The sequence below is a fragment of the Haliotis asinina genome, unplaced genomic scaffold, assembly GCF_037392515.1.
Source record: "Haliotis asinina isolate JCU_RB_2024 unplaced genomic scaffold, JCU_Hal_asi_v2 scaffold_41, whole genome shotgun sequence".
NCBI lineage: Eukaryota > Metazoa > Mollusca > Gastropoda > Lepetellida > Haliotidae > Haliotis > Haliotis asinina.
In genome coordinates this window covers 22,501-46,637 of record NW_027133912.1, presented here as the reverse complement: position 1 = coordinate 46,637, position 24,137 = coordinate 22,501, and the positions used below count along the sequence as shown (strand labels likewise).

General features: G+C 44.9%; 19 protein-coding genes across 19 annotated transcripts; 10 read left to right on the top strand and 9 right to left on the bottom strand.

The window, feature by feature from the left end:
* Positions 1–256: 256 nt before the first annotated feature.
* LOC137270112 (histone H3) lies at positions 257–667 on the bottom strand. The gene has a single exon (XM_067803908.1). The coding sequence runs from the start codon at positions 665–667 to the stop codon at positions 257–259; it is 411 nt and encodes a 136-aa protein (XP_067660009.1).
* Positions 668–1,121: 454 nt separating this feature from the next.
* On the top strand, positions 1,122–1,433 carry LOC137270123 (histone H4). The gene has a single exon (XM_067803917.1). The coding sequence runs from the start codon at positions 1,122–1,124 to the stop codon at positions 1,431–1,433; it is 312 nt and encodes a 103-aa protein (XP_067660018.1).
* Positions 1,434–2,664: 1,231 nt separating this feature from the next.
* LOC137270096 (histone H2B, gonadal) lies at positions 2,665–3,147 on the bottom strand. The gene has a single exon (XM_067803895.1). The coding sequence runs from the start codon at positions 3,086–3,088 to the stop codon at positions 2,720–2,722; it is 369 nt and encodes a 122-aa protein (XP_067659996.1). The 5' UTR covers positions 3,089–3,147; the 3' UTR covers positions 2,665–2,719.
* Positions 3,148–3,326: 179 nt separating this feature from the next.
* On the top strand, positions 3,327–3,707 carry LOC137270121 (histone H2A). Its single transcript, XM_067803916.1, has one exon. It carries the CDS (start codon positions 3,327–3,329, stop codon positions 3,705–3,707), a length of 381 nt encoding a protein of 126 aa, XP_067660017.1.
* Positions 3,708–5,239: 1,532 nt separating this feature from the next.
* LOC137270109 (histone H3) lies at positions 5,240–5,650 on the bottom strand. Its single transcript, XM_067803906.1, has one exon. It carries the CDS (start codon positions 5,648–5,650, stop codon positions 5,240–5,242), a length of 411 nt encoding a protein of 136 aa, XP_067660007.1.
* A 454-nt stretch (positions 5,651–6,104) lies between these two features.
* On the top strand, positions 6,105–6,416 carry LOC137270120 (histone H4). The gene has a single exon (XM_067803915.1). It carries the CDS (start codon positions 6,105–6,107, stop codon positions 6,414–6,416), a length of 312 nt encoding a protein of 103 aa, XP_067660016.1.
* Positions 6,417–7,647: 1,231 nt separating this feature from the next.
* Positions 7,648–8,130, bottom strand: LOC137270089 (histone H2B, gonadal). The gene has a single exon (XM_067803889.1). The coding sequence runs from the start codon at positions 8,069–8,071 to the stop codon at positions 7,703–7,705; it is 369 nt and encodes a 122-aa protein (XP_067659990.1). The 5' UTR covers positions 8,072–8,130; the 3' UTR covers positions 7,648–7,702.
* A 553-nt stretch (positions 8,131–8,683) lies between these two features.
* On the top strand, positions 8,684–9,064 carry LOC137270119 (histone H2A). The gene has a single exon (XM_067803914.1). It carries the CDS (start codon positions 8,684–8,686, stop codon positions 9,062–9,064), a length of 381 nt encoding a protein of 126 aa, XP_067660015.1.
* Positions 9,065–10,596: 1,532 nt separating this feature from the next.
* Positions 10,597–11,007, bottom strand: LOC137270097 (histone H3). The gene has a single exon (XM_067803896.1). It carries the CDS (start codon positions 11,005–11,007, stop codon positions 10,597–10,599), a length of 411 nt encoding a protein of 136 aa, XP_067659997.1.
* Positions 11,008–11,461: 454 nt separating this feature from the next.
* Positions 11,462–11,773, top strand: LOC137270118 (histone H4). Its single transcript, XM_067803913.1, has one exon. The coding sequence runs from the start codon at positions 11,462–11,464 to the stop codon at positions 11,771–11,773; it is 312 nt and encodes a 103-aa protein (XP_067660014.1).
* Positions 11,774–13,651: 1,878 nt separating this feature from the next.
* Positions 13,652–14,051, top strand: LOC137270111 (histone H2A). Its single transcript, XM_067803907.1, has one exon. It carries the CDS (start codon positions 13,667–13,669, stop codon positions 14,045–14,047), a length of 381 nt encoding a protein of 126 aa, XP_067660008.1. The 5' UTR covers positions 13,652–13,666; the 3' UTR covers positions 14,048–14,051.
* A 1,528-nt stretch (positions 14,052–15,579) lies between these two features.
* Positions 15,580–15,990, bottom strand: LOC137270091 (histone H3). The gene has a single exon (XM_067803890.1). The coding sequence runs from the start codon at positions 15,988–15,990 to the stop codon at positions 15,580–15,582; it is 411 nt and encodes a 136-aa protein (XP_067659991.1).
* A 454-nt stretch (positions 15,991–16,444) lies between these two features.
* On the top strand, positions 16,445–16,756 carry LOC137270117 (histone H4). The gene has a single exon (XM_067803912.1). It carries the CDS (start codon positions 16,445–16,447, stop codon positions 16,754–16,756), a length of 312 nt encoding a protein of 103 aa, XP_067660013.1.
* A 1,231-nt stretch (positions 16,757–17,987) lies between these two features.
* LOC137270099 (histone H2B, gonadal) lies at positions 17,988–18,470 on the bottom strand. The gene has a single exon (XM_067803897.1). The coding sequence runs from the start codon at positions 18,409–18,411 to the stop codon at positions 18,043–18,045; it is 369 nt and encodes a 122-aa protein (XP_067659998.1). The 5' UTR covers positions 18,412–18,470; the 3' UTR covers positions 17,988–18,042.
* A 124-nt stretch (positions 18,471–18,594) lies between these two features.
* On the top strand, positions 18,595–19,034 carry LOC137270106 (histone H2A). The gene has a single exon (XM_067803903.1). It carries the CDS (start codon positions 18,650–18,652, stop codon positions 19,028–19,030), a length of 381 nt encoding a protein of 126 aa, XP_067660004.1. The 5' UTR covers positions 18,595–18,649; the 3' UTR covers positions 19,031–19,034.
* A 1,528-nt stretch (positions 19,035–20,562) lies between these two features.
* LOC137270093 (histone H3) lies at positions 20,563–20,973 on the bottom strand. The gene has a single exon (XM_067803892.1). It carries the CDS (start codon positions 20,971–20,973, stop codon positions 20,563–20,565), a length of 411 nt encoding a protein of 136 aa, XP_067659993.1.
* Positions 20,974–21,427: 454 nt separating this feature from the next.
* LOC137270116 (histone H4) lies at positions 21,428–21,739 on the top strand. The gene has a single exon (XM_067803911.1). It carries the CDS (start codon positions 21,428–21,430, stop codon positions 21,737–21,739), a length of 312 nt encoding a protein of 103 aa, XP_067660012.1.
* A 1,231-nt stretch (positions 21,740–22,970) lies between these two features.
* LOC137270100 (histone H2B, gonadal) lies at positions 22,971–23,453 on the bottom strand. The gene has a single exon (XM_067803898.1). It carries the CDS (start codon positions 23,392–23,394, stop codon positions 23,026–23,028), a length of 369 nt encoding a protein of 122 aa, XP_067659999.1. The 5' UTR covers positions 23,395–23,453; the 3' UTR covers positions 22,971–23,025.
* Positions 23,454–23,577: 124 nt separating this feature from the next.
* Positions 23,578–24,017, top strand: LOC137270107 (histone H2A). Its single transcript, XM_067803904.1, has one exon. The coding sequence runs from the start codon at positions 23,633–23,635 to the stop codon at positions 24,011–24,013; it is 381 nt and encodes a 126-aa protein (XP_067660005.1). The 5' UTR covers positions 23,578–23,632; the 3' UTR covers positions 24,014–24,017.
* The last annotated feature ends 120 nt before the right edge of the window (positions 24,018–24,137 follow it).

Genomic DNA, 24,137 nt, shown 5'->3' with positions numbered 1-24,137 from the left:
GCTAGTTCTTGTAATATGCTGTGAGAATGCGTCAGTGCATGTTTGCGCCACATATAGATATATGTATTTTACATTTGTATACCTGTGTGTCGATGTTGATCGTGGTTGTTATTATTATTATTACTATAATTACAACCATAAGTATTCATATAGCTGGTGTTGTTGGTAAGCATTTTCATCATGTGATCAAGCATTCTTTTGTGACATTTGGTGGTCCTGAAAAGGACCGTTATGAAGGTTGTGAGCAGACTGCTGTTTAAGCTCTCTCCCCACGGATACGGCGGGCCAGCTGGATGTCCTTGGGCATGATGGTGACACGCTTGGCGTGGATGGCGCACAAGTTGGTGTCCTCAAACAGACCGACAAGGTAAGCCTCAGAAGCCTCCTGCAGAGCCATGACGGCCGAAGACTGGAAACGAAGGTCAGTCTTGAAGTCCTGGGCGATTTCACGGACCAGACGCTGGAAGGGGAGCTTTCTGATCAAAAGCTCAGTGCTCTTCTGGTAACGACGGATCTCACGAAGAGCGACGGTACCGGGCCTGTATCTGTGAGGTTTCTTTACACCTCCGGTAGCCGGGGCGCTCTTACGAGCGGCCTTGGTGGCCAGTTGTTTACGTGGAGCCTTTCCTCCGGTGGATTTACGGGCTGTCTGCTTTGTACGTGCCATCTCGATTCACAAGTGAAACTGAGTCGCACAAGTCTACTGCTCGCTCTCTTGAAGTCGGACTTGCGCGGGGAAGCCAGTGATTGGTCTATAATCAGCGGTCCTGATTGGCTGGGTTTGTGTTCGCCGTAGTACGGTTAAGCTCCTGTCTGTGTTAGCGAGTTTGTACAGCAAATGGTTGTGTATGCACTCTGGCGAGACGTGATTATAGTGTGATTTCTTGTGATAACTTACTATTGACATTGCGAAACAGCATAAAACTGATACAGGCTAATAGAAAATGGTAATAAATACCCGCCTGTGAAAAATATAGACGTAAGAACCTATGTTTTCGTGTAGAAAGGGTAAAAGCACGAAATGTAATGCTTTCTTGTCTTCTCCGAGGTCCGCGCGCCTCCTATATAATGTCACATTTCACTTGGCAGGGCATTCAGTCTGTATTTCTCACAGCGCAATCATGTCTGGTCGTGGTAAAGGAGGCAAAGGTCTTGGAAAGGGGGGCGCTAAGCGTCACAGGAAGGTTTTGCGTGATAACATCCAGGGTATCACCAAGCCCGCCATCCGTCGTCTGGCAAGAAGAGGTGGTGTAAAACGTATCTCTGGTCTGATCTACGAAGAGACCCGTGGTGTCCTCAAGGTTTTCCTTGAGAATGTCATCCGTGATGCCGTCACCTACACCGAGCACGCAAAGAGGAAGACTGTCACTGCCATGGACGTCGTCTACGCTTTGAAACGCCAGGGACGTACCCTCTACGGATTCGGAGGTTGAAAACTTTGTTTTCACCAACACTCTCAACGGTCCTTTTCAGGACCACCAAATTTCACAAAAGAATACTTTTAACATGTGATGAAAACACAATGATGTCATAATATGTATATATGTATATCACTTTGATTACAATTCAGAAAAAGAATGTCCTGGGCATCCAGTCTTTCATTAGAATGCGTGAAAAGTAAAAAGGGTTTAGTTTATAGTTAAGTATACACTAAATAACTTATTAAGGCCCATAATCACTTCTCAGTGATATGGTGATCTGGGATTGAATAATTGAATGTGTAGTTCTGTGTAAAATATGTATTGAATAAGAAGAGTCATGAACCAGTCACGAGTCTATATCAAGTTATCTACACCATGAAACAAGTGCAGTCGTCATCCTTGCAGTCGGTAAGCCATTGAATGGCGTTTCTAAATTGTCAAACATGTATACTTCTACACTATATGATAATGTAGCATAGGGGAAAATAAGATATTCTGATTATTCGTTGTAGAATGTCAGACACCCATACTTAGTTCAAACGCACACCCCGGTGTCACCCAGTCAATGTGAACATTATTTTGTATATAATTATGCAGCTAGAATTTCGGGATACTTATACCTATGACAAGTGACGTTCATCATGTATGTGTAAAATTATAAAAAAGAGTCAGAGGTGTTATATGTATTAGTAATAAGAAGAATTACACATGCGTGTATTTGTGTGTGTGTGTGTGTGTGTGTGTGTGTGTGTGTGTGTGTAAATAGTCAATCAATCAATCAATCAATCAATCAATCAATCAATGAAAGATAAGCTTTCGATATGGTGTACTCTCCATCCCGACGACGCGGGCCCGTCCGTGCGACCGTCGCCCATCGGCAAAGGAAAGGAAGGCAAGCCCGTCCCGATCTCACCCGACTGAGGTAAGCGCGCACACGAAACGAAAGGTCACTGTGCACTACACTACTGCATCTGTCATTCACTGACTTACGGTAAGTGATTGCGTTGAAATAATGTAACATGAACCTAACATTTTAGTTTGAACGCTAGAGGTAAATCATACATTGTTTTACATGATTCGTAGGGTTTTCCCATTTGTGGCTATTAGTATGATGACATGCACTAACTTATTCATTCATTCATTCATTCATTCATTCATTCATTCATTCATTCATTCATTCATTCATTCATTCATTGCTTTCATTCATTGCTTTCATCAAGTTTTCAAGTGATCTTTTGTGATATTTGGGTGGTCCTGAAAAGGACCGTTGGAAGTGAGTATAAGTTCTGATGAACTTTTTACTTGGAGCTGGTGTACTTGGTGACAGCCTTGGTGCCCTCAGACACGGCGTGCTTGGCCAATTCACCGGGGAGGAGGAGACGGACAGCAGTTTGAATCTCCCGAGAGGTGATGGTGGATCGCTTGTTGTAATGGGCGAGACGGGATGCCTCAGCGGCGATTCTCTCGAAGATATCGTTGACAAAGCTGTTCATGATGGACATAGCTTTGCTGCTGATACCGGTATCAGGGTGGACCTGTTTCAACACCTTGTAGATGTAGATGCTGTAACTTTCCTTCCTCCTCCTCTTCTTCTTCTTGTCGCCGACACGGGCGGCCTTTGCCTTACCGGCCTTCTTTGCTCCTTTAGAACTAACTTTGGGTGGCATGTTGAGTTATTCAGGCAGTGCTAGAATAATGTGGGGCAGCCGAGGGCTGAAGGCTTATATACGGCCACAAATGGGATCGAAATCCAACAGCGGCGATAGCGCGCGCGGACGTCGGAGAAGACAACCTCCCGCTCGCGCTGCCGTGGATTTCGATCCGGTTTGCGCTGAGTATAAAAGGGAGGGTTGTAGAAACCGTCTCGCTATTCGTTTTGCATCTCTCTACAGACAATAAGCGACAATGTCAGGACGTGGTAAAGGCGGAAAAGTAAAGGGCAAGTCCAAGTCCCGATCATCCCGGGCCGGACTTCAGTTCCCCGTTGGACGTATCCATCGTCTCCTCCGTAAAGGCAACTATGCCGAGCGCGTGGGTGCCGGAGCCCCAGTCTACCTGGCTGCCGTTCTGGAATACCTCGCTGCTGAGGTTCTCGAGTTGGCAGGTAACGCCGCCAGAGACAACAAGAAGACCAGAATTATCCCCAGACATCTGCAGCTGGCCATCAGGAACGACGAGGAATTGAACAAGCTTCTGTCCGGAGTAACCATCGCCCAGGGTGGTGTCCTCCCCAACATCCAAGCTGTTCTTCTCCCCAAGAAGACCCAGAAGTCTGCTGGAAAGTAAATTTTCTGCCACCCTTCTTCTCCAACGGTCCTTTTCAGGACCACCAAATCTCACAAAAGAATGCTTGAAAACTCGATGAAAATCAAAGAAATGCGTGCATATATAACCCTACAAACCTTATTCCTTGCTCCCTCCTTCCCTCCCTCCCTCCCGTCCCTCCTTCCTTTACTGCATAGCATAGCATAGCATAGCATAGCATAGCATAGCATAGCATAGCATAGCATAGCATAGCATAAGAGATAAATAACTTGTGGAGGGAGGGATAGCCAGCCAGAGCCAGCCAGCCAGCCAGCCAGCCAGCCATACATACATACATACATACATACATACATACATACATACATACATACATACATACATACATACATACAAACATACAAACATACATATATACATACATACATATATACATACATACATACATACATACATACATACATACATACATACATACATACAAACATACATATATACATACATACACACATACATACATACATACATACATACATACATACATACATACATACATACATACATACATACATACATACATACATACATACATACATACATTGAGATGAATAAACAACATTATTTTGTATTCACACATCGGTACTAGTACGGAATTACAGGTGTCTGCGAGTGGATGTGCAGGTCTACCCGTCGATCTACTGTTCAGATTAAGTCTTCAACAGGCAAGTTTCTTAACGCGAAGGACTGGGTGTCTTAACACCTTCTAACACAAGGTACCTCATTCGTAACCCTAGCTAACCGTATCTTAGACCGAAATCCTAGGTACACACAGTGATTACCATTGCCCCCCCCCCCCCCCCCCCCCCTCCTAAGATGGGTCATGCTTTGTATTATCACTCATCTTTTACACTGCATCTCGAAAGAAACTACGTATATTTGTTTGTCGTGTACTTGTTGTATCAAAGTATTACCACCCCTCCCTCCCTCCCTCGACATATAGTGGAAGGGAGACAACTCTTGAGGTTTTATATGTTATATCACAACCGTCTGCGGGATGATCAGAGAAATGCTATAGTACATTTACATATGTACAACGTAATTAAACTTCTTTTCAGTTTATAATGGATATGGTGGGGGTTGGCTGGGGTGTCTAGTCGGATTCAGGCTAGGGTTAGTGTTCAGTTTAAGGTCAGGGAGAGGGTTATTTATTTGACATTCGGAAATAGAGAATGTATGTAGGTGTGAGTCGGGTGCTGGGGCTGGGGCTGGGGCTGGGGCTGGAGCTGGGGCTGGGGCTGGGGCTAGTTCTTGTAATATGCTGTGAGAATGCGTCAGTGCATGTTTGCGCCACATATAGATATATGTATTTTACATTTGTATACCTGTGTGTCGATGTTGATCGTGGTTGTTATTATTATTATTACTATAATTACAACCATAAGTATTCATATAGCTGGTGTTGTTGGTAAGCATTTTCATCATGTGATCAAGCATTCTTTTGTGACATTTGGTGGTCCTGAAAAGGACCGTTATGAAGGTTGTGAGCAGACTGCTGTTTAAGCTCTCTCCCCACGGATACGGCGGGCCAGCTGGATGTCCTTGGGCATGATGGTGACACGCTTGGCGTGGATGGCGCACAAGTTGGTGTCCTCAAACAGACCGACAAGGTAAGCCTCAGAAGCCTCCTGCAGAGCCATGACGGCCGAAGACTGGAAACGAAGGTCAGTCTTGAAGTCCTGGGCGATTTCACGGACCAGACGCTGGAAGGGGAGCTTTCTGATCAAAAGCTCAGTGCTCTTCTGGTAACGACGGATCTCACGAAGAGCGACGGTACCGGGCCTGTATCTGTGAGGTTTCTTTACACCTCCGGTAGCCGGGGCGCTCTTACGAGCGGCCTTGGTGGCCAGTTGTTTACGTGGAGCCTTTCCTCCGGTGGATTTACGGGCTGTCTGCTTTGTACGTGCCATCTCGATTCACAAGTGAAACTGAGTCGCACAAGTCTACTGCTCGCTCTCTTGAAGTCGGACTTGCGCGGGGAAGCCAGTGATTGGTCTATAATCAGCGGTCCTGATTGGCTGGGTTTGTGTTCGCCGTAGTACGGTTAAGCTCCTGTCTGTGTTAGCGAGTTTGTACAGCAAATGGTTGTGTATGCACTCTGGCGAGACGTGATTATAGTGTGATTTCTTGTGATAACTTACTATTGACATTGCGAAACAGCATAAAACTGATACAGGCTAATAGAAAATGGTAATAAATACCCGCCTGTGAAAAATATAGACGTAAGAACCTATGTTTTCGTGTAGAAAGGGTAAAAGCACGAAATGTAATGCTTTCTTGTCTTCTCCGAGGTCCGCGCGCCTCCTATATAATGTCACATTTCACTTGGCAGGGCATTCAGTCTGTATTTCTCACAGCGCAATCATGTCTGGTCGTGGTAAAGGAGGCAAAGGTCTTGGAAAGGGGGGCGCTAAGCGTCACAGGAAGGTTTTGCGTGATAACATCCAGGGTATCACCAAGCCCGCCATCCGTCGTCTGGCAAGAAGAGGTGGTGTAAAACGTATCTCTGGTCTGATCTACGAAGAGACCCGTGGTGTCCTCAAGGTTTTCCTTGAGAATGTCATCCGTGATGCCGTCACCTACACCGAGCACGCAAAGAGGAAGACTGTCACTGCCATGGACGTCGTCTACGCTTTGAAACGCCAGGGACGTACCCTCTACGGATTCGGAGGTTGAAAACTTTGTTTTCACCAACACTCTCAACGGTCCTTTTCAGGACCACCAAATTTCACAAAAGAATACTTTTAACATGTGATGAAAACACAATGATGTCATAATATGTATATATGTATATCACTTTGATTACAATTCAGAAAAAGAATGTCCTGGGCATCCAGTCTTTCATTAGAATGCGTGAAAAGTAAAAAGGGTTTAGTTTATAGTTAAGTATACACTAAATAACTTATTAAGGCCCATAATCACTTCTCAGTGATATGGTGATCTGGGATTGAATAATTGAATGTGTAGTTCTGTGTAAAATATGTATTGAATAAGAAGAGTCATGAACCAGTCACGAGTCTATATCAAGTTATCTACACCATGAAACAAGTGCAGTCGTCATCCTTGCAGTCGGTAAGCCATTGAATGGCGTTTCTAAATTGTCAAACATGTATACTTCTACACTATATGATAATGTAGCATAGGGGAAAATAAGATATTCTGATTATTCGTTGTAGAATGTCAGACACCCATACTTAGTTCAAACGCACACCCCGGTGTCACCCAGTCAATGTGAACATTATTTTGTATATAATTATGCAGCTAGAATTTCGGGATACTTATACCTATGACAAGTGACGTTCATCATGTATGTGTAAAATTATAAAAAAGAGTCAGAGGTGTTATATGTATTAGTAATAAGAAGAATTACACATGCGTGTATTTGTGTGTGTGTGTGTGTGTGTGTGTGTGTGTGTGTGTGTGTAAATAGTCAATCAATCAATCAATCAATCAATCAATCAATCAATGAAAGATAAGCTTTCGATATGGTGTACTCTCCATCCCGACGACGCGGGCCCGTCCGTGCGACCGTCGCCCATCGGCAAAGGAAAGGAAGGCAAGCCCGTCCCGATCTCACCCGACTGAGGTAAGCGCGCACACGAAACGAAAGGTCACTGTGCACTACACTACTGCATCTGTCATTCACTGACTTACGGTAAGTGATTGCGTTGAAATAATGTAACATGAACCTAACATTTTAGTTTGAACGCTAGAGGTAAATCATACATTGTTTTACATGATTCGTAGGGTTTTCCCATTTGTGGCTATTAGTATGATGACATGCACTAACTTATTCATTCATTCATTCATTCATTCATTCATTCATTCATTCATTCATTCATTCATTCATTCATTCATTGCTTTCATTCATTGCTTTCATCAAGTTTTCAAGTGATCTTTTGTGATATTTGGGTGGTCCTGAAAAGGACCGTTGGAAGTGAGTATAAGTTCTGATGAACTTTTTACTTGGAGCTGGTGTACTTGGTGACAGCCTTGGTGCCCTCAGACACGGCGTGCTTGGCCAATTCACCGGGGAGGAGGAGACGGACAGCAGTTTGAATCTCCCGAGAGGTGATGGTGGATCGCTTGTTGTAATGGGCGAGACGGGATGCCTCAGCGGCGATTCTCTCGAAGATATCGTTGACAAAGCTGTTCATGATGGACATAGCTTTGCTGCTGATACCGGTATCAGGGTGGACCTGTTTCAACACCTTGTAGATGTAGATGCTGTAACTTTCCTTCCTCCTCCTCTTCTTCTTCTTGTCGCCGACACGGGCGGCCTTTGCCTTACCGGCCTTCTTTGCTCCTTTAGAACTAACTTTGGGTGGCATGTTGAGTTATTCAGGCAGTGCTAGAATAATGTGGGGCAGCCGAGGGCTGAAGGCTTATATACGGCCACAAATGGGATCGAAATCCAACAGCGGCGATAGCGCGCGCGGACGTCGGAGAAGACAACCTCCCGCTCGCGCTGCCGTGGATTTCGATCCGGTTTGCGCTGAGTATAAAAGGGAGGGTTGTAGAAACCGTCTCGCCGTGCCCACTCCCAGGGTCAAGTCGGGGAGTAGCCGTGTCTACTCCCCAGCAAATAGCGAGGGGAGTGGCCGTGTCTACTCCCGTACGAAAAAAAAAAAAAAAAAAAAAAAAAAAAAAAAAAAAAAAAAAAAAAAAAAAAAAACCCATTACACAGGCCACTGTGTACCCCACTCCCCCATCAAGCACCGACACCAGCAACGGCCCATGCGTCCCAAAGTGGGACACCCCCAGCCTTTGGCAGCCACATCCACGTCCGCAACCATGCGTCCCAAAGAGGGACACCCCACGCATCCCAAGGAGGGATAGGTCTGCCGACATGCCAACCGGCGAAGGCGACCTCAAAAGCACTAAACTAACGAACGAACCGTCTCGCTATTCGTTTTGCATCTCTCTACAGACAATAAGCGACAATGTCAGGACGTGGTAAAGGCGGAAAAGTAAAGGGCAAGTCCAAGTCCCGATCATCCCGGGCCGGACTTCAGTTCCCCGTTGGACGTATCCATCGTCTCCTCCGTAAAGGCAACTATGCCGAGCGCGTGGGTGCCGGAGCCCCAGTCTACCTGGCTGCCGTTCTGGAATACCTCGCTGCTGAGGTTCTCGAGTTGGCAGGTAACGCCGCCAGAGACAACAAGAAGACCAGAATTATCCCCAGACATCTGCAGCTGGCCATCAGGAACGACGAGGAATTGAACAAGCTTCTGTCCGGAGTAACCATCGCCCAGGGTGGTGTCCTCCCCAACATCCAAGCTGTTCTTCTCCCCAAGAAGACCCAGAAGTCTGCTGGAAAGTAAATTTTCTGCCACCCTTCTTCTCCAACGGTCCTTTTCAGGACCACCAAATCTCACAAAAGAATGCTTGAAAACTCGATGAAAATCAAAGAAATGCGTGCATATATAACCCTACAAACCTTATTCCTTGCTCCCTCCTTCCCTCCCTCCCTCCCGTCCCTCCTTCCTTTACTGCATAGCATAGCATAGCATAGCATAGCATAGCATAGCATAGCATAGCATAGCATAGCATAGCATAAGAGATAAATAACTTGTGGAGGGAGGGATAGCCAGCCAGAGCCAGCCAGCCAGCCAGCCAGCCAGCCATACATACATACATACATACATACATACATACATACATACATACATACATACATACATACATACATACAAACATACAAACATACATATATACATACATACATATATACATACATACATACATACATACATACATACATACATACATACATACATACAAACATACATATATACATACATACACACATACATACATACATACATACATACATACATACATACATACATACATACATACATACATACATACATACATACATACATACATACATACATTGAGATGAATAAACAACATTATTTTGTATTCACACATCGGTACTAGTACGGAATTACAGGTGTCTGCGAGTGGATGTGCAGGTCTACCCGTCGATCTACTGTTCAGATTAAGTCTTCAACAGGCAAGTTTCTTAACGCGAAGGACTGGGTGTCTTAACACCTTCTAACACAAGGTACCTCATTCGTAACCCTAGCTAACCGTATCTTAGACCGAAATCCTAGGTACACACAGTGATTACCATTGCCCCCCCCCCCCCCCCCCCCCCTCCTAAGATGGGTCATGCTTTGTATTATCACTCATCTTTTACACTGCATCTCGAAAGAAACTACGTATATTTGTTTGTCGTGTACTTGTTGTATCAAAGTATTACCACCCCTCCCTCCCTCCCTCGACATATAGTGGAAGGGAGACAACTCTTGAGGTTTTATATGTTATATCACAACCGTCTGCGGGATGATCAGAGAAATGCTATAGTACATTTACATATGTACAACGTAATTAAACTTCTTTTCAGTTTATAATGGATATGGTGGGGGTTGGCTGGGGTGTCTAGTCGGATTCAGGCTAGGGTTAGTGTTCAGTTTAAGGTCAGGGAGAGGGTTATTTATTTGACATTCGGAAATAGAGAATGTATGTAGGTGTGAGTCGGGTGCTGGGGCTGGGGCTGGGGCTGGGGCTGGAGCTGGGGCTGGGGCTGGGGCTAGTTCTTGTAATATGCTGTGAGAATGCGTCAGTGCATGTTTGCGCCACATATAGATATATGTATTTTACATTTGTATACCTGTGTGTCGATGTTGATCGTGGTTGTTATTATTATTATTACTATAATTACAACCATAAGTATTCATATAGCTGGTGTTGTTGGTAAGCATTTTCATCATGTGATCAAGCATTCTTTTGTGACATTTGGTGGTCCTGAAAAGGACCGTTATGAAGGTTGTGAGCAGACTGCTGTTTAAGCTCTCTCCCCACGGATACGGCGGGCCAGCTGGATGTCCTTGGGCATGATGGTGACACGCTTGGCGTGGATGGCGCACAAGTTGGTGTCCTCAAACAGACCGACAAGGTAAGCCTCAGAAGCCTCCTGCAGAGCCATGACGGCCGAAGACTGGAAACGAAGGTCAGTCTTGAAGTCCTGGGCGATTTCACGGACCAGACGCTGGAAGGGGAGCTTTCTGATCAAAAGCTCAGTGCTCTTCTGGTAACGACGGATCTCACGAAGAGCGACGGTACCGGGCCTGTATCTGTGAGGTTTCTTTACACCTCCGGTAGCCGGGGCGCTCTTACGAGCGGCCTTGGTGGCCAGTTGTTTACGTGGAGCCTTTCCTCCGGTGGATTTACGGGCTGTCTGCTTTGTACGTGCCATCTCGATTCACAAGTGAAACTGAGTCGCACAAGTCTACTGCTCGCTCTCTTGAAGTCGGACTTGCGCGGGGAAGCCAGTGATTGGTCTATAATCAGCGGTCCTGATTGGCTGGGTTTGTGTTCGCCGTAGTACGGTTAAGCTCCTGTCTGTGTTAGCGAGTTTGTACAGCAAATGGTTGTGTATGCACTCTGGCGAGACGTGATTATAGTGTGATTTCTTGTGATAACTTACTATTGACATTGCGAAACAGCATAAAACTGATACAGGCTAATAGAAAATGGTAATAAATACCCGCCTGTGAAAAATATAGACGTAAGAACCTATGTTTTCGTGTAGAAAGGGTAAAAGCACGAAATGTAATGCTTTCTTGTCTTCTCCGAGGTCCGCGCGCCTCCTATATAATGTCACATTTCACTTGGCAGGGCATTCAGTCTGTATTTCTCACAGCGCAATCATGTCTGGTCGTGGTAAAGGAGGCAAAGGTCTTGGAAAGGGGGGCGCTAAGCGTCACAGGAAGGTTTTGCGTGATAACATCCAGGGTATCACCAAGCCCGCCATCCGTCGTCTGGCAAGAAGAGGTGGTGTAAAACGTATCTCTGGTCTGATCTACGAAGAGACCCGTGGTGTCCTCAAGGTTTTCCTTGAGAATGTCATCCGTGATGCCGTCACCTACACCGAGCACGCAAAGAGGAAGACTGTCACTGCCATGGACGTCGTCTACGCTTTGAAACGCCAGGGACGTACCCTCTACGGATTCGGAGGTTGAAAACTTTGTTTTCACCAACACTCTCAACGGTCCTTTTCAGGACCACCAAATTTCACAAAAGAATACTTTTAACATGTGATGAAAACACAATGATGTCATAATATGTATATATGTATATCACTTTGATTACAATTCAGAAAAAGAATGTCCTGGGCATCCAGTCTTTCATTAGAATGCGTGAAAAGTAAAAAGGGTTTAGTTTATAGTTAAGTATACACTAAATAACTTATTAAGGCCCATAATCACTTCTCAGTGATATGGTGATCTGGGATTGAATAATTGAATGTGTAGTTCTGTGTAAAATATGTATTGAATAAGAAGAGTCATGAACCAGTCACGAGTCTATATCAAGTTATCTACACCATGAAACAAGTGCAGTCGTCATCCTTGCAGTCGGTAAGCCATTGAATGGCGTTTCTAAATTGTCAAACATGTATACTTCTACACTATATGATAATGTAGCATAGGGGAAAATAAGATATTCTGATTATTCGTTGTAGAATGTCAGACACCCATACTTAGTTCAAACGCACACCCCGGTGTCACCCAGTCAATGTGAACATTATTTTGTATATAATTATGCAGCTAGAATTTCGGGATACTTATACCTATGACAAGTGACGTTCATCATGTATGTGTAAAATTATAAAAAAGAGTCAGAGGTGTTATATGTATTAGTAATAAGAAGAATTACACATGCGTGTATTTGTGTGTGTGTGTGTGTGTGTGTGTGTGTGTGTGTGTGTGTAAATAGTCAATCAATCAATCAATCAATCAATCAATCAATCAATGAAAGATAAGCTTTCGATATGGTGTACTCTCCATCCCGACGACGCGGGCCCGTCCGTGCGACCGTCGCCCATCGGCAAAGGAAAGGAAGGCAAGCCCGTCCCGATCTCACCCGACTGAGGTAAGCGCGCACACGAAACGAAAGGTCACTGTGCACTACACTACTGCATCTGTCATTCACTGACTTACGGTAAGTGATTGCGTTGAAATAATGTAACATGAACCTAACATTTTAGTTTGAACGCTAGAGGTAAATCATACATTGTTTTACATGATTCGTAGGGTTTTCCCATTTGTGGCTATTAGTATGATGACATGCACTAACTTATTCATTCATTCATTCATTCATTCATTCATTCATTCATTCATTCATTCATTCATTCATTCATTCATTGCTTTCATTCATTGCTTTCATCAAGTTTTCAAGTGATCTTTTGTGATATTTGGGTGGTCCTGAAAAGGACCGTTGGAAGTGAGTATAAGTTCTGATGAACTTTTTACTTGGAGCTGGTGTACTTGGTGACAGCCTTGGTGCCCTCAGACACGGCGTGCTTGGCCAATTCACCGGGGAGGAGGAGACGGACAGCAGTTTGAATCTCCCGAGAGGTGATGGTGGATCGCTTGTTGTAATGGGCGAGACGGGATGCCTCAGCGGCGATTCTCTCGAAGATATCGTTGACAAAGCTGTTTAAAAATACAAAGATATATGCTGTCTCATTCTGAAGCACTGAAATAGTAAAATGGAAAGGTGAGCAGCTGACGTTTATGCAAGTGATTTCATCTATGGACCAACTATTCCAGGTGAATGCCGCTTTCGTCATAGCATCAAACATCAGCACATGTATCAGACTTCAGATGGAAAGAAATAGCCGAGTCAGCCCACCAGCACCTCGGTATGATGCCATAGAAATAGCCGAGTCAGCCCACCAGCACCTCGGTATGATGCCACAGAAATTCAAACGCTGTAGGGGTATCTCTTACGATGTCTTTAATAAACCATCAGCTATACTTGCAGAACGAATTTTCTCAAATGAAGTCTTCGGGTTAAAATTATCACTACACGGAGAATTTCGTTTTGCATCTCTCTACAGACAATAAGCGACAATGTCAGGACGTGGTAAAGGCGGAAAAGTAAAGGGCAAGTCCAAGTCCCGATCATCCCGGGCCGGACTTCAGTTCCCCGTTGGACGTATCCATCGTCTCCTCCGTAAAGGCAACTATGCCGAGCGCGTGGGTGCCGGAGCCCCAGTCTACCTGGCTGCCGTTCTGGAATACCTCGCTGCTGAGGTTCTCGAGTTGGCAGGTAACGCCGCCAGAGACAACAAGAAGACCAGAATTATCCCCAGACATCTGCAGCTGGCCATCAGGAACGACGAGGAATTGAACAAGCTTCTGTCCGGAGTAACCATCGCCCAGGGTGGTGTCCTCCCCAACATCCAAGCTGTTCTTCTCCCCAAGAAGACCCAGAAGTCTGCTGGAAAGTAAATTTTCTGCCACCCTTCTTCTCCAACGGTCCTTTTCAGGACCACCAAATCTCACAAAAGAATGCTTGAAAACTCGATGAAAATCAAAGAAATGCGTGCATATATAACCCTACAAACCTTATTCCTTGCTCCCTCCTTCCCTCCCTCCCTCCCGTCCCTCCTTCCTTTACTGCATAGCATAGCATAGCATAGCATAGCATAGCATAGCATAGCATAGCATAGCATAGCATAGCATAAGAGATAAATAACTTGTGGAGGGAGGGATAGCCAGCCAGAGCCAGCCAGCCAGCCAGCCAGCCAGCCATACATACATACATACATACATACATACATACATACATACATACATACATACATACATACATACATACAAACATACAAACATACATATATACATACATACATATATACATACATACATACATACATACATACATACATACATACATACATACATACAAACATACATATATACATACATACACACATACATACATACATACATACATACATACATACATACATACATACATACATACATACATACATACATACATACATACATACATACATACATTGAGATGAATAAACAACATTATTTTGTATTCACACATCGGTACTAGTACGGAATTACAGGTGTCTGCGAGTGGATGTGCAGGTCTACCCGTCGATCTACTGTTCAGATTAAGTCTTCAACAGGCAAGTTTCTTAACGCGAAGGACTGGGTGTCTTAACACCTTCTAACACAAGGTACCTCATTCGTAACCCTAGCTAACCGTATCTTAGACCGAAATCCTAGGTACACACAGTGATTACCATTGCCCCCCCCCCCCCCCCCCCCCCTCCTAAGATGGGTCATGCTTTGTATTATCACTCATCTTTTACACTGCATCTCGAAAGAAACTACGTATATTTGTTTGTCGTGTACTTGTTGTATCAAAGTATTACCACCCCTCCCTCCCTCCCTCGACATATAGTGGAAGGGAGACAACTCTTGAGGTTTTATATGTTATATCACAACCGTCTGCGGGATGATCAGAGAAATGCTATAGTACATTTACATATGTACAACGTAATTAAACTTCTTTTCAGTTTATAATGGATATGGTGGGGGTTGGCTGGGGTGTCTAGTCGGATTCAGGCTAGGGTTAGTGTTCAGTTTAAGGTCAGGGAGAGGGTTATTTATTTGACATTCGGAAATAGAGAATGTATGTAGGTGTGAGTCGGGTGCTGGGGCTGGGGCTGGGGCTGGGGCTGGAGCTGGGGCTGGGGCTGGGGCTAGTTCTTGTAATATGCTGTGAGAATGCGTCAGTGCATGTTTGCGCCACATATAGATATATGTATTTTACATTTGTATACCTGTGTGTCGATGTTGATCGTGGTTGTTATTATTATTATTACTATAATTACAACCATAAGTATTCATATAGCTGGTGTTGTTGGTAAGCATTTTCATCATGTGATCAAGCATTCTTTTGTGACATTTGGTGGTCCTGAAAAGGACCGTTATGAAGGTTGTGAGCAGACTGCTGTTTAAGCTCTCTCCCCACGGATACGGCGGGCCAGCTGGATGTCCTTGGGCATGATGGTGACACGCTTGGCGTGGATGGCGCACAAGTTGGTGTCCTCAAACAGACCGACAAGGTAAGCCTCAGAAGCCTCCTGCAGAGCCATGACGGCCGAAGACTGGAAACGAAGGTCAGTCTTGAAGTCCTGGGCGATTTCACGGACCAGACGCTGGAAGGGGAGCTTTCTGATCAAAAGCTCAGTGCTCTTCTGGTAACGACGGATCTCACGAAGAGCGACGGTACCGGGCCTGTATCTGTGAGGTTTCTTTACACCTCCGGTAGCCGGGGCGCTCTTACGAGCGGCCTTGGTGGCCAGTTGTTTACGTGGAGCCTTTCCTCCGGTGGATTTACGGGCTGTCTGCTTTGTACGTGCCATCTCGATTCACAAGTGAAACTGAGTCGCACAAGTCTACTGCTCGCTCTCTTGAAGTCGGACTTGCGCGGGGAAGCCAGTGATTGGTCTATAATCAGCGGTCCTGATTGGCTGGGTTTGTGTTCGCCGTAGTACGGTTAAGCTCCTGTCTGTGTTAGCGAGTTTGTACAGCAAATGGTTGTGTATGCACTCTGGCGAGACGTGATTATAGTGTGATTTCTTGTGATAACTTACTATTGACATTGCGAAACAGCATAAAACTGATACAGGCTAATAGAAAATGGTAATAAATACCCGCCTGTGAAAAATATAGACGTAAGAACCTATGTTTTCGTGTAGAAAGGGTAAAAGCACGAAATGTAATGCTTTCTTGTCTTCTCCGAGGTCCGCGCGCCTCCTATATAATGTCACATTTCACTTGGCAGGGCATTCAGTCTGTATTTCTCACAGCGCAATCATGTCTGGTCGTGGTAAAGGAGGCAAAGGTCTTGGAAAGGGGGGCGCTAAGCGTCACAGGAAGGTTTTGCGTGATAACATCCAGGGTATCACCAAGCCCGCCATCCGTCGTCTGGCAAGAAGAGGTGGTGTAAAACGTATCTCTGGTCTGATCTACGAAGAGACCCGTGGTGTCCTCAAGGTTTTCCTTGAGAATGTCATCCGTGATGCCGTCACCTACACCGAGCACGCAAAGAGGAAGACTGTCACTGCCATGGACGTCGTCTACGCTTTGAAACGCCAGGGACGTACCCTCTACGGATTCGGAGGTTGAAAACTTTGTTTTCACCAACACTCTCAACGGTCCTTTTCAGGACCACCAAATTTCACAAAAGAATACTTTTAACATGTGATGAAAACACAATGATGTCATAATATGTATATATGTATATCACTTTGATTACAATTCAGAAAAAGAATGTCCTGGGCATCCAGTCTTTCATTAGAATGCGTGAAAAGTAAAAAGGGTTTAGTTTATAGTTAAGTATACACTAAATAACTTATTAAGGCCCATAATCACTTCTCAGTGATATGGTGATCTGGGATTGAATAATTGAATGTGTAGTTCTGTGTAAAATATGTATTGAATAAGAAGAGTCATGAACCAGTCACGAGTCTATATCAAGTTATCTACACCATGAAACAAGTGCAGTCGTCATCCTTGCAGTCGGTAAGCCATTGAATGGCGTTTCTAAATTGTCAAACATGTATACTTCTACACTATATGATAATGTAGCATAGGGGAAAATAAGATATTCTGATTATTCGTTGTAGAATGTCAGACACCCATACTTAGTTCAAACGCACACCCCGGTGTCACCCAGTCAATGTGAACATTATTTTGTATATAATTATGCAGCTAGAATTTCGGGATACTTATACCTATGACAAGTGACGTTCATCATGTATGTGTAAAATTATAAAAAAGAGTCAGAGGTGTTATATGTATTAGTAATAAGAAGAATTACACATGCGTGTATTTGTGTGTGTGTGTGTGTGTGTGTGTGTGTGTGTGTGTGTGTAAATAGTCAATCAATCAATCAATCAATCAATCAATCAATCAATGAAAGATAAGCTTTCGATATGGTGTACTCTCCATCCCGACGACGCGGGCCCGTCCGTGCGACCGTCGCCCATCGGCAAAGGAAAGGAAGGCAAGCCCGTCCCGATCTCACCCGACTGAGGTAAGCGCGCACACGAAACGAAAGGTCACTGTGCACTACACTACTGCATCTGTCATTCACTGACTTACGGTAAGTGATTGCGTTGAAATAATGTAACATGAACCTAACATTTTAGTTTGAACGCTAGAGGTAAATCATACATTGTTTTACATGATTCGTAGGGTTTTCCCATTTGTGGCTATTAGTATGATGACATGCACTAACTTATTCATTCATTCATTCATTCATTCATTCATTCATTCATTCATTCATTCATTCATTCATTCATTCATTGCTTTCATTCATTGCTTTCATCAAGTTTTCAAGTGATCTTTTGTGATATTTGGGTGGTCCTGAAAAGGACCGTTGGAAGTGAGTATAAGTTCTGATGAACTTTTTACTTGGAGCTGGTGTACTTGGTGACAGCCTTGGTGCCCTCAGACACGGCGTGCTTGGCCAATTCACCGGGGAGGAGGAGACGGACAGCAGTTTGAATCTCCCGAGAGGTGATGGTGGATCGCTTGTTGTAATGGGCGAGACGGGATGCCTCAGCGGCGATTCTCTCGAAGATATCGTTGACAAAGCTGTTCATGATGGACATAGCTTTGCTGCTGATACCGGTATCAGGGTGGACCTGTTTCAACACCTTGTAGATGTAGATGCTGTAACTTTCCTTCCTCCTCCTCTTCTTCTTCTTGTCGCCGACACGGGCGGCCTTTGCCTTACCGGCCTTCTTTGCTCCTTTAGAACTAACTTTGGGTGGCATGTTGAGTTATTCAGGCAGTGCTAGAATAATGTGGGGCAGCCGAGGGCTGAAGGCTTATATACGGCCACAAATGGGATCGAAATCCAACAGCGGCGATAGCGCGCGCGGACGTCGGAGAAGACAACCTCCCGCTCGCGCTGCCGTGGATTTCGATCCGGTTTGCGCTGAGTATAAAAGGGAGGGTTGTAGAAACCGTCTCGCTATTCGTTTTGCATCTCTCTACAGACAATAAGCGACAATGTCAGGACGTGGTAAAGGCGGAAAAGTAAAGGGCAAGTCCAAGTCCCGATCATCCCGGGCCGGACTTCAGTTCCCCGTTGGACGTATCCATCGTCTCCTCCGTAAAGGCAACTATGCCGAGCGCGTGGGTGCCGGAGCCCCAGTCTACCTGGCTGCCGTTCTGGAATACCTCGCTGCTGAGGTTCTCGAGTTGGCAGGTAACGCCGCCAGAGACAACAAGAAGACCAGAATTATCCCCAGACATCTGCAGCTGGCCATCAGGAACGACGAGGAATTGAACAAGCTTCTGTCCGGAGTAACCATCGCCCAGGGTGGTGTCCTCCCCAACATCCAAGCTGTTCTTCTCCCCAAGAAGACCCAGAAGTCTGCTGGAAAGTAAATTTTCTGCCACCCTTCTTCTCCAACGGTCCTTTTCAGGACCACCAAATCTCACAAAAGAATGCTTGAAAACTCGATGAAAATCAAAGAAATGCGTGCATATATAACCCTACAAACCTTATTCCTTGCTCCCTCCTTCCCTCCCTCCCTCCCGTCCCTCCTTCCTTTACTGCATAGCATAGCATAGCATAGCATAGCATAGCATAGCATAGCATAGCATAGCATAGCATAGCATAAGAGATAAATAACTTGTGGAGGGAGGGATAGCCAGCCAGAGCCAGCCAGCCAGCCAGCCAGCCAGCCATACATACATACATACATACATACATACATACATACATACATACATACATACATACATACATACATACAAACATACAAACATACATATATACATACATACATATATACATACATACATACATACATACATACATACATACATACATACATACATACAAACATACATATATACATACATACACACATACATACATACATACATACATACATACATACATACATACATACATACATACATACATACATACATACATACATACATACATACATACATTGAGATGAATAAACAACATTATTTTGTATTCACACATCGGTACTAGTACGGAATTACAGGTGTCTGCGAGTGGATGTGCAGGTCTACCCGTCGATCTACTGTTCAGATTAAGTCTTCAACAGGCAAGTTTCTTAACGCGAAGGACTGGGTGTCTTAACACCTTCTAACACAAGGTACCTCATTCGTAACCCTAGCTAACCGTATCTTAGACCGAAATCCTAGGTACACACAGTGATTACCATTGCCCCCCCCCCCCCCCCCCCCCCTCCTAAGATGGGTCATGCTTTGTATTATCACTCATCTTTTACACTGCATCTCGAAAGAAACTACGTATATTTGTTTGTCGTGTACTTGTTGTATCAAAGTATTACCACCCCTCCCTCCCTCCCTCGACATATAGTGGAAGGGAGACAACTCTTGAGGTTTTATATGTTATATCACAACCGTCTGCGGGATGATCAGAGAAATGCTATAGTACATTTACATATGTACAACGTAATTAAACTTCTTTTCAGTTTATAATGGATATGGTGGGGGTTGGCTGGGGTGTCTAGTCGGATTCAGGCTAGGGTTAGTGTTCAGTTTAAGGTCAGGGAGAGGGTTATTTATTTGACATTCGGAAATAGAGAATGTATGTAGGTGTGAGTCGGGTGCTGGGGCTGGGGCTGGGGCTGGGGCTGGAGCTGGGGCTGGGGCTGGGGCTAGTTCTTGTAATATGCTGTGAGAATGCGTCAGTGCATGTTTGCGCCACATATAGATATATGTATTTTACATTTGTATACCTGTGTGTCGATGTTGATCGTGGTTGTTATTATTATTATTACTATAATTACAACCATAAGTATTCATATAGCTGGTGTTGTTGGTAAGCATTTTCATCATGTGATCAAGCATTCTTTTGTGACATTTGGTGGTCCTGAAAAGGACCGTTATGAAGGTTGTGAGCAGACTGCTGTTTAAGCTCTCTCCCCACGGATACGGCGGGCCAGCTGGATGTCCTTGGGCATGATGGTGACACGCTTGGCGTGGATGGCGCACAAGTTGGTGTCCTCAAACAGACCGACAAGGTAAGCCTCAGAAGCCTCCTGCAGAGCCATGACGGCCGAAGACTGGAAACGAAGGTCAGTCTTGAAGTCCTGGGCGATTTCACGGACCAGACGCTGGAAGGGGAGCTTTCTGATCAAAAGCTCAGTGCTCTTCTGGTAACGACGGATCTCACGAAGAGCGACGGTACCGGGCCTGTATCTGTGAGGTTTCTTTACACCTCCGGTAGCCGGGGCGCTCTTACGAGCGGCCTTGGTGGCCAGTTGTTTACGTGGAGCCTTTCCTCCGGTGGATTTACGGGCTGTCTGCTTTGTACGTGCCATCTCGATTCACAAGTGAAACTGAGTCGCACAAGTCTACTGCTCGCTCTCTTGAAGTCGGACTTGCGCGGGGAAGCCAGTGATTGGTCTATAATCAGCGGTCCTGATTGGCTGGGTTTGTGTTCGCCGTAGTACGGTTAAGCTCCTGTCTGTGTTAGCGAGTTTGTACAGCAAATGGTTGTGTATGCACTCTGGCGAGACGTGATTATAGTGTGATTTCTTGTGATAACTTACTATTGACATTGCGAAACAGCATAAAACTGATACAGGCTAATAGAAAATGGTAATAAATACCCGCCTGTGAAAAATATAGACGTAAGAACCTATGTTTTCGTGTAGAAAGGGTAAAAGCACGAAATGTAATGCTTTCTTGTCTTCTCCGAGGTCCGCGCGCCTCCTATATAATGTCACATTTCACTTGGCAGGGCATTCAGTCTGTATTTCTCACAGCGCAATCATGTCTGGTCGTGGTAAAGGAGGCAAAGGTCTTGGAAAGGGGGGCGCTAAGCGTCACAGGAAGGTTTTGCGTGATAACATCCAGGGTATCACCAAGCCCGCCATCCGTCGTCTGGCAAGAAGAGGTGGTGTAAAACGTATCTCTGGTCTGATCTACGAAGAGACCCGTGGTGTCCTCAAGGTTTTCCTTGAGAATGTCATCCGTGATGCCGTCACCTACACCGAGCACGCAAAGAGGAAGACTGTCACTGCCATGGACGTCGTCTACGCTTTGAAACGCCAGGGACGTACCCTCTACGGATTCGGAGGTTGAAAACTTTGTTTTCACCAACACTCTCAACGGTCCTTTTCAGGACCACCAAATTTCACAAAAGAATACTTTTAACATGTGATGAAAACACAATGATGTCATAATATGTATATATGTATATCACTTTGATTACAATTCAGAAAAAGAATGTCCTGGGCATCCAGTCTTTCATTAGAATGCGTGAAAAGTAAAAAGGGTTTAGTTTATAGTTAAGTATACACTAAATAACTTATTAAGGCCCATAATCACTTCTCAGTGATATGGTGATCTGGGATTGAATAATTGAATGTGTAGTTCTGTGTAAAATATGTATTGAATAAGAAGAGTCATGAACCAGTCACGAGTCTATATCAAGTTATCTACACCATGAAACAAGTGCAGTCGTCATCCTTGCAGTCGGTAAGCCATTGAATGGCGTTTCTAAATTGTCAAACATGTATACTTCTACACTATATGATAATGTAGCATAGGGGAAAATAAGATATTCTGATTATTCGTTGTAGAATGTCAGACACCCATACTTAGTTCAAACGCACACCCCGGTGTCACCCAGTCAATGTGAACATTATTTTGTATATAATTATGCAGCTAGAATTTCGGGATACTTATACCTATGACAAGTGACGTTCATCATGTATGTGTAAAATTATAAAAAAGAGTCAGAGGTGTTATATGTATTAGTAATAAGAAGAATTACACATGCGTGTATTTGTGTGTGTGTGTGTGTGTGTGTGTGTGTGTGTGTGTGTGTAAATAGTCAATCAATCAATCAATCAATCAATCAATCAATCAATGAAAGATAAGCTTTCGATATGGTGTACTCTCCATCCCGACGACGCGGGCCCGTCCGTGCGACCGTCGCCCATCGGCAAAGGAAAGGAAGGCAAGCCCGTCCCGATCTCACCCGACTGAGGTAAGCGCGCACACGAAACGAAAGGTCACTGTGCACTACACTACTGCATCTGTCATTCACTGACTTACGGTAAGTGATTGCGTTGAAATAATGTAACATGAACCTAACATTTTAGTTTGAACGCTAGAGGTAAATCATACATTGTTTTACATGATTCGTAGGGTTTTCCCATTTGTGGCTATTAGTATGATGACATGCACTAACTTATTCATTCATTCATTCATTCATTCATTCATTCATTCATTCATTCATTCATTCATTCATTCATTCATTGCTTTCATTCATTGCTTTCATCAAGTTTTCAAGTGATCTTTTGTGATATTTGGGTGGTCCTGAAAAGGACCGTTGGAAGTGAGTATAAGTTCTGATGAACTTTTTACTTGGAGCTGGTGTACTTGGTGACAGCCTTGGTGCCCTCAGACACGGCGTGCTTGGCCAATTCACCGGGGAGGAGGAGACGGACAGCAGTTTGAATCTCCCGAGAGGTGATGGTGGATCGCTTGTTGTAATGGGCGAGACGGGATGCCTCAGCGGCGATTCTCTCGAAGATATCGTTGACAAAGCTGTTCATGATGGACATAGCTTTGCTGCTGATACCGGTATCAGGGTGGACCTGTTTCAACACCTTGTAGATGTAGATGCTGTAACTTTCCTTCCTCCTCCTCTTCTTCTTCTTGTCGCCGACACGGGCGGCCTTTGCCTTACCGGCCTTCTTTGCTCCTTTAGAACTAACTTTGGGTGGCATGTTGAGTTATTCAGGCAGTGCTAGAATAATGTGGGGCAGCCGAGGGCTGAAGGCTTATATACGGCCACAAATGGGATCGAAATCCAACAGCGGCGATAGCGCGCGCGGACGTCGGAGAAGACAACCTCCCGCTCGCGCTGCCGTGGATTTCGATCCGGTTTGCGCTGAGTATAAAAGGGAGGGTTGTAGAAACCGTCTCGCTATTCGTTTTGCATCTCTCTACAGACAATAAGCGACAATGTCAGGACGTGGTAAAGGCGGAAAAGTAAAGGGCAAGTCCAAGTCCCGATCATCCCGGGCCGGACTTCAGTTCCCCGTTGGACGTATCCATCGTCTCCTCCGTAAAGGCAACTATGCCGAGCGCGTGGGTGCCGGAGCCCCAGTCTACCTGGCTGCCGTTCTGGAATACCTCGCTGCTGAGGTTCTCGAGTTGGCAGGTAACGCCGCCAGAGACAACAAGAAGACCAGAATTATCCCCAGACATCTGCAGCTGGCCATCAGGAACGACGAGGAATTGAACAAGCTTCTGTCCGGAGTAACCATCGCCCAGGGTGGTGTCCTCCCCAACATCCAAGCTGTTCTTCTCCCCAAGAAGACCCAGAAGTCTGCTGGAAAGTAAATTTTCTGCCACCCTTCTTCTCCAACGGTCCTTTTCAGGACCACCAAATCTCACAAAAGAATGCTTGAAAACTCGATGAAAATCAAAGAAATGCGTGCATATATAACCCTACAAACCTTATTCC